At 44.7% G+C, this 12,081-nt stretch overlaps 1 protein-coding gene across 3 annotated transcripts in view; it reads left to right on the top strand.

The window, feature by feature from the left end:
- The first annotated feature begins 3,862 nt into the window (after positions 1 to 3,862).
- The window catches only part of ZFR (zinc finger RNA binding protein), a 69,268-nt gene continuing 61,049 nt past the window's right edge, over positions 3,863 to 12,081 (top strand). For all 3 annotated transcript variants that reach the window (XM_087815317.1, XM_016224315.2, XM_087815318.1), the window contains exons 1-2: positions 3,863 to 3,968; positions 4,269 to 4,368. In XM_087815317.1, coding sequence (XP_087671443.1) covers positions 3,932 to 3,968; positions 4,269 to 4,368 — 137 coding nt within the window. In that variant the 5' untranslated portion in view covers positions 3,863 to 3,931. The remainder of the gene's footprint in view (positions 3,969 to 4,268; positions 4,369 to 12,081) is intronic.

Raw genomic sequence — 12,081 nt, forward strand, 5'->3', positions numbered from 1 at the left:
AGCTCTTATGGCATCCTTTCTGGCTGACATGTTTGTGTTGTAACAAGGCCCTTCAGGATACCAGGCCTTGACTCAGAGGTGTGACTAAAGGCAACCAGATACATTTTCCGGAGTTGAGGTGCAAGCTTTCTCAAGCTAGCTCCACCGTGTGGTTACTGGTCTGCCAATGAGCATTTCCTCATGTGCCCTCAGACGCTGTTGCGATTCCTAATGGTGACTGGGGCGCTGCAAGTTCCTCAACTGCCTTCCGAATCCTTCAAGGGCGATTACGTTGTGCACAGCCCGGTTCATTCACTAAATAAGTACTTACTGGGAGCCTATCACCAGGCACCCTGCCTTCATCAAGCTGTAGTTTGATGGGGGAAATATATGTTAAAGAACAAAATCCAATTGAGTAAATTTGAAGATCTAATTGGTTTTATTAAGTGATTCATGACTCAGGCAGCATCCCTGAGCAACTAGCAGGGTGCTCCCACAAGTTGTACAAAATGGAAGGTTTTTATAGGCAGAAGGAGGTGGGGCAAAGAAGTTAAAAGAGTGAATTATTTCAGACACCACCACATTCCCTTGGAGCAGCAATTTTCAACCAGTGTGCCACAAGAATTTTTAAAACATGTAATACCTGACTGTTTAGTCAGGGGCACTCACCTCTTTTCCCTGAGATTGTTAAATAAAAAAATGACAACAGCCAACACAACAATAGCCATTCAGTGTGAATGAATCAAGATTACAGCTGTATTTTTGTGAGGTCGGCGAAAAAATATATTTTTGGTGTGCCAGAGAATTTTAGTAATTAGTTATGTGTGCCATGAGATTTTTTTTTTTTTTTTTAAGGGTTGAAAATTGCTGCCTTAGAGGAAAGCAGGGATCTTAGGCAGATTCCCTCACCAGTGTTGATCAGGAAATTCCACTGATTGGTTTAAAATTTCACTCCTAGGAGAGGCTAAAACTGCAATTGGATTAGTTACTAAGTTTTGCTTTGGTGATATGGCTTAGCAAAAGTGACTCCATTTTGGCCTGCTGTTTCTTTCTTTCTTTTTTTCTTAACATGCATATTAATCAAATAATCACACAATGAGTAAAAGATTGCAACTGTGACAAAGGCAACTAAGGAGAGATGGCCTGGTGCCCTGAGAGCATAATAAAGGAGTCGGGGAAGGCTGAGGAGGAGTCCACTGAGTGGAGATCTTGAAGCAAGAGGGTTGGCTAGGTGAAGAGAAGAACATTCTAGGCGGGGAGAACACGCAAAGGCCTGTGGTGGGAGGGAGCACAGTAAACAGCAAGGCAGGGTAGCTGCAACGGAGAGGACAAGGGGGAAGAGGTGGAAAAGGCAGGCAGCCAGGCCAGGCCAAGCAGGGCTCTGTAGGCCCCACCAGTGCATTTGCTTTATCCAAAGAGGGAGGGGAAGCACAGAAGGGTTTGACCAGATTTTCATTTTGAACCCATTACTCTAGTTGAAGTGTGGAGAAGGACTGTTAAGTGTAACTTTTTTGTATTCTGAGGCCAGCCATTTCTGGACATGAAGGGTGACACGTACTATAACTGGCTGCTTCCAGGAAAGTCTCCCACCGTCTGTTGTTGGTCCAGAGGGCTGCACACAGCTATGTCGCCTAAGACTGGGTACACCATAAGGCAGAGCCACCTACTTTCTGGTTTTACGTGAGTGACCCACACAGTACATTCAGTTACTAGAAGGTACATTTTAAAAAGATTTGCAATCATCCAGCCTAGTTCTTTTATATAAATACCTTGTGCTTGGTTGGTTGTGTTTATCAGAAGTGCTATCTCATTTCATCTCCACCCCAGTCCTGTGAGGGAGATGTTATTCCTGTCATACGGGTTTAAAAAGGTTAAAGAACATCACCCCCCTACGAAAGGCCCAGGAAAAGCACACAAGTCCTCGATTCCAAACTCATTCCAAAACTCCTTTAAATGAGCCCAGGTCAGGGGTGAGTTGAGGCCCTTCCCACAGGCTCTCTCTTTGAGGACAGCACTGTCCTAAACAATTGTTACTATTGCCACACCTACTCTGGCCTCTAAGGACAGTTGCCCAAGGGAAGAGGCACCCTCTACCCTCTAGACACCTGCCTGCGCCCGGGGTGTGCCAGCAGCCCTCTTCCATCCCCAGAAGGCCTGCCAAGCAAACAAGTGTAAAACTGGCCTAAAAAAGAATCTTCTTAGGCCGGCGATTGACACCTGTCTTTTCTCCTCCAGTTTTACTCCAACAGCCTGGTAACTAATAGTGCAGATTCACCAAAGCACTGACAGTCGGTGCCTTGAAGGCTTGACTTGCTCCATGACGTTCAAGGCAAATTACTTTAAAATGCAGTTCTAATATCCCACTTGTTGAAGAGATATATATATTTTTTTCCCCCTAGCAACACACTTGGAGCACAGATCACTTTAGCCTAGGGAAACATCAGTATTCTCAAAATAATAATAGTAATAATAATAATAATAATAATAACAATGCTATTGACTTTTCTCAAGTTTTCTACATCTCCCGGTTTTTGAAACAAGGGGTAACTGAGGCCGGTGCCTGGAGCCAGGAGCCCTGCGGGAGGCGGGGGCGCAGGGGCGCCCGGCGCGAGTGCAGGTCTCGGTCCTGCTCCGCCGGGGAGGCGGCGTAAGGCCCAGCCCCGCCAGCGCTCTGGCTCACCCTCTGCCTTTCTTCTTAATGCTCCTCTCCGGCGCCGAGGAGGAACCGGGGGCGGGGGTCCCGGGGAACGGCGGGGAGCAGGCGAGGCGGAGGAGCGCGGCGCCCACGGACGCAGGAAAGGGGGAGCTGGGGGGACACAGCCCGCCCGGGGAGGGGCGGCGAGAGGAAGGGGCGGCCGGGGACGGCCCGGAGGACGGCGGGGAGTCGGTGGGCGAGCGGAGGGGAGAGAGAAACACTCGCACGGGGACAGCCGAGCTCCGTCCGCGCCGCGGAAGATCTGGCACCTCGTGCGTCCCCCGACGGCCCCGCTCCAGCGACACGAACTTCCCCGCGGGGCGCTCCCGCCCCGGCCCCCCGCCCCGAGGCCCCGCCGCGCCGGGCCCTGACCGCCCCCTCCAGCCCTCCCGCAGGGGCCGCCCGCGCGCACCCTCCCGGGAACCCTGCCGCCCGCCCCCCGTCGTCGTTACCCTCAGAGCTGCCACCAACCCACACGCGGTTTGCGTGGCTGCGGTGCGACACCCTCCCCACTGCCCCAGGCGGGCAGGGCCCTTCCTACGCACTGCCGCGTCCCGGCCCCAGCCCGACGCTTCGGGGCGGGGGGGCGCCCCGCACCCTGAAGGAGCCCAGCGGCGCCTGCCCGCCGGCGGGAGCGCGCGCGGAGGAGCCTGCGGAGGGGCGCGTGGGGGTGCTTCCAGGTCAGCAGAACAGCGCGCTCGCCGTTCCGCTTTCTCTTCTCCTCTCCGTCTTCCCCTCCGCAATTGAGAGGCTGGGGACGAGAAGGGGGAGTGCTGGAAACATGGAAGAACCCCAATTCATTCGGCTCAAATTCTGGTGAAAAGTGCACGGGCGACAAGGACTGAACAGTGGAGAATAAACGCGCACGCAATAGTGAAAGAAGAGTAAAAAGAAGGCGAACAGACGTCACTCTCCGGGGCACTCTCCCCGACTCCCCCACGGCCTGGCCGGGCGCTCCTCGCACGCCCCTCTGTCGCCCGGATCGCAGGTCGCTGTCACTGCGGCTTTGGAGGAGAACCAGGCCTGCCTTCCAGCGCGGGCGCCCCCCGCCACTCCCGGCCAGCCTCGGCGGAGACCCCCGCACGCGCCCCGTGGCGCCGCGAAGGCGGCGGGGACTACAGCTCCCAGGGTGCCGAGCGCGGCGGCGCGTGCGCAGTGCGGCGGGAGGCAGCGGTCTGTTCTCCGCTGAGGAGGAGCAGGGCAGAGGAGGGAGGCAGCGGGTGAGAGTTCAGAGTTCAGCAGCAGCAGCCCGAGCCCATGATTCCCATATGCCCTGTAGTTTCTTTCACCTATGGTGAGTATAATGTGCCCCGCCGAGGTCCCTGCCCAGCTCCTTCCCCAGCCTGGGGCAGTGGGGAGGCGCGGGGGTTGGGGCTGGCTCCGGGGAGGAGGCGGCGGCCGCCACCGGGGCGTGCGAGTGAGTGAGGGTGTGCGAGGCGGGAGGGGGAGGCGGCGCGGCCGCGACCGTGGCTCGGGCCCGGCTAGGGCGGCTTCTCACGGCGCCTCTCTCTCTCTGCCTTTCCCTCCCTCGGCGTCTCTGCGCCTCCGCGGCTCCCCTCCCGCCATGGGACCCGACTCTCCGTGCCCGCCGCAGTGCCCAGCCGGCTGGGGGAAGATGCCAAAATGGCGACCGGCAACTACTTTGGATTCACCCACAGCGGGGCGGCGGCGGCGGCGGCTGCGGCCCAGTATAGGTAACGGCTCCCCGCCCTCTCCCTTCTCTCCCTTAGCTCGCTCTTCCGCCCGGATCCCGCCGACACGACGCCCCCGCTCCGGCCCCCGCCCGCGGCCCCGAGCCCCCCTCGCGGCGGGTCTGGCCCCCGGCCTCTCCAGCCCCACCCGGCCCGCGGCGGGGAGCGGCCCCCCGTGGGGGCGGGACGAGAGACTGGGGAGGTTTTGGGACGTGGAGGGCCTCGGCGGCCCCGCAGCTAAAATGGCCTCCCGCGGCCTGGGAGCCCAGCCACCACCCCCGCCCTGCAGGCAGACGGAGGGATCGGAGGCCGAGGCTCCGATCTCCCCGCCGGGCCTGTCCCCACCTCCGGTCCCCCTCCCACTTGGTCTCGGAGCGGGTGGGCGACTAGGAGTGCCGAGTCCAGGGCCTCCCGGCCACTCCCGCGACGCCTGCGGTGCAGCGCTCCCCGCTCGGCGCTCCCTCTCCCTGAGCTCGGATAACGTGTCGTTTTCTCGGGTACTTTCTCCTACTTTCTCCTCCGGCCTGTGGCTTCCCCTGGCCTTGCACCCGAGCCCTGCAAACAGACTGCGGGTGTCTCTACAGTCATTGGGTTCCTTCAGTTTTCCCTCCAAGGAGCGATGTAAACATACCAACCACCTGTGAATTGTGTAGTTGGTAGACTGCAAAAGATGTGCGAAGTTTCTAGTGCTGATAAAGGAGTCCACAGCCTCGTTCTTGCTTTTGAGTTCAGGCTCCTGTGGGCCAGTAATTTCCCGTGGTGATTCTTTCTCCTGGGGAAAAGAAAGTGCAAGTGAGATTGTACTGAGCTACTGTAATGCACCTTACGAAATTCCTACCTTAAGGGAAGCTCTAATTTCTGAAGTGTCCGTAGTTCATTAACCAAAAAGGGGGTGGTGATGGTGGTTGTTTTGTTACTTTTGAGTCAGTCTGAGACAGCCTCTCTTCAAATTCAGGCCAAAAGCATACAGGGCTCCTACGTGATAAGCCTGTAGTGAGAGATTGTCGTATTAGGTAACTGTATTAGATACGTCAGCTATTGGTTAAGCCCGTCAGCTATTGGTTAAGCCCGGGTAATGCAAAGAGCATCATTGGGAACCAGAAGACTGGGTTCCAGTCATTGCTCTTGGTTTTAAGACGTTGGGGACATCACTTATTTGGACTTTCTTTTTCCTCATATATAAAATGAGATACTCGGTCATATTTTGGAGTTAAAATTTGTAATCCTGAGAAAGTTGCCATATTTCCTGGACTTCTAAGGTGCCATTTATTGTAAGGAGTATCATTTTATATATCACTAAAAAAATTTGCTACCAATTAGAAAATGACAGTGCTTATGACCATGGGTTTTAAGAGATGTTAAAGTATATAAATATGCGTTTTTTGACGAAATTGGTATTTTACTAATTATTGAATGCCCTGAATTTTTTTACAAGTCTCTCTTATCTTGAGGCCTGTATTCTAAAAAAAGACTGAGATGACAGATTGGGGCAAAATCTTGGGGCTTTTTAAACATTAACAAATCCTTTGCTTACGAATTGTAAACGGCTAATAAAGTCTCAGCTACTTTGTTAAAACCATTTAGGGCTGATACTTTTTGTGGAGAGAGAAAAAGAGCCATTTTCTTTTTCTGGGAAACAAGAGATAGCTAATCAGCATCTGTTTGGTAAATCCAGTGTTACCAAGTACTTTGTGTTCTAGACAAGGCTGTATTTAGCTGTTAAAAATTTTACTTGTTTTACCCAGTATTTTTCTGTTACTCTGGGCAGAGTGATAGCTTTTTGGATTAACTTCGTTTATTGAAAATGTACTGAGTTTGTTCTCTGCCGCAGTTTTGAAATATTTTTTTATGCAAAACTACAAATAGAAATGAGGGGAGGAAGTGCCAACTTAAAGATACTTGTTTTTTAACTAAAATAGTTGTATGTTTGTATCTTATCCCAATAATAGGATAGTAAATAATTTCTGTACCTAATTTTTCTTTGGCCTTGAATCATAGTTTCCAGTAAACTAACAACAGTCCAGTTACTGCTTGTTATATGTATGTCTAGTGAGAAAAGACTAGTTTTTTTATGTTACTTATGCATATGTTGGCAAAAGTAACAGATGTTCTCTCCTTATGTATAAGTATAGTACATGGAAGTTGTTTGCTTTTAATGGGAATAAATTAGGCCAAATAAAGCTGTTGGTTCAACAAAAATGAACATGTACAATAAACTCCATTTTGCAGACCTCGATTTAATGGACTTAACGGACAGAATTTCTAGTCCGTATGTCATATGTGAAAATTAACACCTTGTTAATTTTAAAATGCTTTTAAACCAAGATTTGCTTATAATTAACAAATTATTTTTTGTTATTAATTCACTGTTATTTTTAACAAATAATTTTAGCAAATAGGCCATACATTGGAAAAAACACTAGTAATTTCGCCAACATAAATAAATAGTACATATTTACAACTATAGTCTACATATTTAATCTGAGAATCAACCCTCATAAACAATGTTCGGCGAATGATTAGCACATGATCACACTGCATCTCTTGAGGTAGTTAGTTCTTGTCACGTGGTGTGACTTTCTGCAGCAGTTTTTAAAGCATACTGGGTGTTGGCAATGTTCCCACGTGTGCTAAGCCACACTCCAGCCGTGTGCATTTGTTTACTTGTGATGATTGGTGAATGCACACATTTGCTAGATATATTCAGTATAAATTTAAAATTACAGTATTACAGAAAACTTTTCTGTGAAATTAAACTTTTCATACATAATTTTAATGACATAAACATCAATTACACAAACATGTCTACATAAGTAAAAACAGGTAGAAAAACTAATTTGTTGACTTTTTAACATACGCATTCGGAAAACCTACTTTATTATATAACAGACTTTGAGCTTTAACTGTCACCCCCTTGCCTGAATTTCCCCTATTTAGAGGTTTTACTGTAGCATTCAAAATAAAAGCATATACAAAAAATGCAGTGATGATGCTTGTTTTTTTTTCCTGTTGAGAAATTACAATGTAACTTTTAGATATGGAAGACAAAGGCTTACTGTGCAAAAAAAATTTTTTTTTAATTTGAAAGATGCAAACTTGGGAAAATCTTGAGCATTTACATATGGATGCTGTGAATAGTTGCTTTACCTATCATTAAATACAGATAACTAAAAGTAACTCCTAAGTTTAGATTTAATTCTGGTTCTAAGTTATTTTGGTTACGGCTACATAAGGCATTTGGTTAAATTTATTTGGAGCTTAGACTTTATTGCTTGTTAATATTTGAGATTCATAATGCTATACTAAAAGTCAAGGTTTTTAAAAAGAGATTATAAAGATCTCATAAGTTCTGCTACTAATAACTTCAAGATAAACCAAGTTTTTCATTTGTATAATGCATATGAAACATTTTTGTGGTAAGCATTTATTCAGTCCTTGTGCTACATGTTCCATTAGCTACTGAGTATTTTTCACTGCAAGTAAGTAAACCTATTATGCCATTTGCCACTCTTGCAAATGTAATCTTGTCATTTTCTGACCTTTCATTTGCTTTTTCCCCCTCTTGGAAATGAAGAAATCAAAAAAAATTTTTTAAGTGTTTGTGTACGTATATGTATTGTTCTTGATAGAATTTATTTTGGGGTACAATAGGACAAGACAGATCTCAAGCATGGTGAAAAAATAGGCAGAAAGGGAACTTGGTTGGGTAGGTAACCTACTTCAGTAGAATACCTTTTTGGTTTGAGAAGATAGAATTCCTTTTAGACAGACAAGTCTAATTTTATAATAAGTCTTGGAAAATATTTTAATAGGTATAAGGACTTAGGATAGCAAAGAATGTGAGGAAAGAAAACTTGCTAATTAATAGTTTCATAGGATCAAAATCATCACTCTTTCATTGGCAGTAATACAGAAGTTATCATAGTTCTTCAGTTTTTTAAGGGGATTTGTGGTATATGCAAATATATATACTTAATCCCATTAAATACCACTATTAATACAACATAACCATTTCTTTGAGAGTTTTAAGCAGCCAGTTTCTGTTATTCTTTAGAAAAGCCTTGGACATACCAGTTCCTTGTCATCTTTCTAGCTAGTCAAGATACTTGTCTTTTACCTGGATAACCTAAATTTTTAGCTTTTGTGTAAACTACTCTTTGTCTTATATATAACTCTTAGTGTATCGTTGGTAGCTGAATGTTATTCTACCTTCAATATAGTTAGCTATTTAAAATAATCATTTAGCCCGCCCGGGCGTGGCTCAGCGGTTGAGCGTCAACCTGGGATCCAGACGGCTGGGTTCAATTCCCAGTCAGGGCACATGCCCAGGTTGTGGGCTCGATCAATGACTCTCTCATCATTGATGTTTCTATCTCTCTCTCCCCCTCCTTTCCTCCCTTTCGACTCAATAAAGATATATTTTTTAAAAATAAAATAATCATTTAGCAGCATTTTGTACACTTTTTATATCCACTGTTTATTGAATTTGAAGACTAGAGATTGTATGAAGGTGCAAAATGGTTACTTTACAAACCCCATATTCTTAGTCTTACCAAATGTTAAGTGATAAATGTTTGAGTGAATTTTGACTTTTCTGGACATTAGTTTAAGTATCTGCTAGTCAAAAGAAGGCATCTCGTCTAATGATTCTTTTTCTTTTTTTTTAGTCCTCACCTGAGGATATTTTTCCCATTGCTTTTCAGAGAGAGTGGAAGGGGGGAGAGAGAGAGAAAAACATTGATGTGAGAGGCTTTAGTTGGTTGCCTCCGACTGGCCGGGGATCAAGCCTGCAACCAAGAGTACGTGCCCTTGGCCAGAATCGAACTTGGGACCTTTCAGTGCACAGGCTGACGCTGTAACTGCTGAGCCAAACCGGCTAGATCACATCTAATGATTCTTCTAAGACATCTTGAGATGTCTTTAGGACAATCTGTTCCTAAAGGATAATTATCTTGCATCACTAAGATAACTTGGGTAGGCTGATTGGATAAGCTGATGAATGTTCCCTTTTTTCTCTTTTCTCTCTCTAACTTTTTATTTGAATATAGTGTTAAGACTATTCTGTCTTGAAGGAAATAATAAAAGTAACACTAGTAAGGTAGAAAAGGAATAATTGCTGAGAAACTGCAAAAACCAGGTTAACAGGTTTTTGAAACCAGTCATGGTGATGGAAATGTACTGGCTCTACACAAAAAAATTACTGTAACTGCTAATTATATCAGCTGTTCCATTGTTGAATCAGAGATCTTAGGATTCATAGTGCATGAATGAGTTTGAAGTAATGAAAATTTTCTTTCCGAAAGGATTGTTGCTGTTAACATTGATGATATTTCCTTTTAATGTTGTTAATAGTTTTAAGAGTAGGGTGAGCCAGAATACCCCTGTATAAAATGTTAAAAGTGTGTGTTTGTGCTCTTGTAAACTACCTTACAATATACTACAATGAAAAGGTCATGATTTTATAGCTAGTCAGACTTGGGATTTGAATCCCAGCTCTATCCCTTCAGTCACTTGGCCAAGTTGCTTAACCTTTCTGAGACTTGGTTTTCTTACCTAACTTGCCTTGAGGTGAATATTAAATATAAAAGTTCCTAGCCTAGTGCCTGATTTTCAGTAGGCATTTTACCACTGTTAGTTTTCTGTAGAGATATGAATAATACTATGAGGGTTTTTAGAGAACTCCTTAGTTGATGTTTATCATATACTTAATATATAGAGCTTCATAACCTCAAAGTAAAAGGTTTAAAATTAGGTACATGAGTATTGGTAGACCTCAGTTCCAATGTCAAAGAAGTCCCGTTTATATATAGCCACAAAACCAATTAAGTAGAAATAAAATCAATGAGATATGCAAACACTTTAGGGGAAAAATATATTAGGATATAAAGGAAGACATAAATAAATGAAGATGAGCTATATTCATGGAGTGAAAAAAATCAATACCATTGAGTTATCAATTTTCCCCTAAGTAATCCATATATAATCCATATATTTAACAAAAATCTCAACAGGATTTTTGGAGTAACTGGATAAAGGGCTTCTAATACTGGTTTTGAAAAGAGTATTGGTCCAAAAGCAGTCTTGACCATCTGTAAGGTATGATAAGGAAGGTCTTGTATTATCAGGTACCCAGACTTTATTAAACAGGAAAATGTGGTATTGGTATAGGGATAAACAAATAGATCATTGGATTAAAATAGAGATCCCAGAGATTGATTTATGCTTATGGGCAGTTGGATTAAAATGTATAGCTGTTTAAATAGAGGTATTTGTCAAAAAAAAAAAAAAAATGCAGACTGAAGGGTCTTGGTCAAGGGCATGTACCTTGGTTGCAGGTTTGATCCCCGGCCCCTGCGAGGGTGCATGCGGGAGGGAACTAATCGATGTGTCTCTCTCACATCGATGTCTCTCTCTCTCCTTTCTCTTTCCCCCCTTCTCCTCCCTCCCACTCTTTCTGAAAAGCAATGGAAAAAATATCCTGGGGTGAGGATCAAAAAAAAAAAAAAATCAGCCAAATTATTATTCAGAAATATGCCATCAGGTTAATCAAGACAGTTCTTGGATAAGAAAACAAGACCAAATTATATGCTGTCTACAAGAGACTCACCTCAGAACAAAGGACTCCTCACACAGTATGGAAAAAACACTTCTGGAAGACTTTAAAGGAGAGATTGACAGCAATACAGTTATAGTAGGGGACTTTAACACCCCACTGACTTTACTGGATAGATCTTCCATACAAAAAATCAGCAAGGAAACAGTGACTCTAAGTGACACACTAGATCAGATGGATTTAATTGATATTTACAGAACATTTCACCCCCAAAGCTGCAGAATATGCATTCTCCTCAGGTGTACGTGAGACATTCGCAAAAGATAGACCACATGTCAGGACACAAGACAAGTCACTTCAAGTTAAAGAAGATTGAAATCATATCAAGCATCATCTTGGACATTTATACCATGGAATACTATGCAGCTGTAAAAAAGAAGGATCCCTTACTCTTTGAGACAGCATGGTGGGACCTGGAGAGTATTATAAGTGAAATAAGCCAGTCAGAGAAAGACAAGTATCACATGATCTGACTCATGTGGAATCTAATGAACAGAATAGGTCCAGAGACATAGAAGCAGGAAATAGACTGATGAATGTCAGAGGGAGGGCTGGGGTGGGTGGGTGGGGAGAGATTTACCTAAGAATTTACATGCATATATGCATGACCCATGGACACAGACAATAGTGTAGTGAAGGCTTGGAGGGGGAGAGGTGTGGGGTTGAGGGACTCAGTTGGGGGGAAGGGGCCATTTGTAATACTTTCAACAATAAAGACAAATTTTTAAAAAATGACAGACCTTGGGCTTATAAATGTAGTAATTGGTTAAGTATGTTAGAATCGCTTAGATATATGATAAAAGGTGAGGAGTATACCTACAGTGCTTGTCCGTGAATTGTCTTTCGCACCACTCTATCAGAATTAGGGTTATTCTGAATATGGCATTTTTTAGTGTCTTGTGAAAGCCGTGTGCTGCAATGCAGCTCTAAATTCTTACTTATGAGCACAAATTAATGAAATAAAGAACATTGGGTTTTTTGTCTTATTAGTCATCTTGTATGGTATGTATGTTAAAATATATTTATAGGGAGTAACTCACATGGTATTTAATGAATATTACAATATGCACAGTCTCTGCTCTCAAGGACTTTATACTTTTGGG

This window comes from Miniopterus natalensis, chromosome 3 (assembly GCF_054644295.1).
Source record: "Miniopterus natalensis isolate mMinNat1 chromosome 3, mMinNat1.hap1, whole genome shotgun sequence".
Taxonomy (NCBI): Eukaryota; Metazoa; Chordata; class Mammalia; order Chiroptera; family Miniopteridae; genus Miniopterus; species Miniopterus natalensis.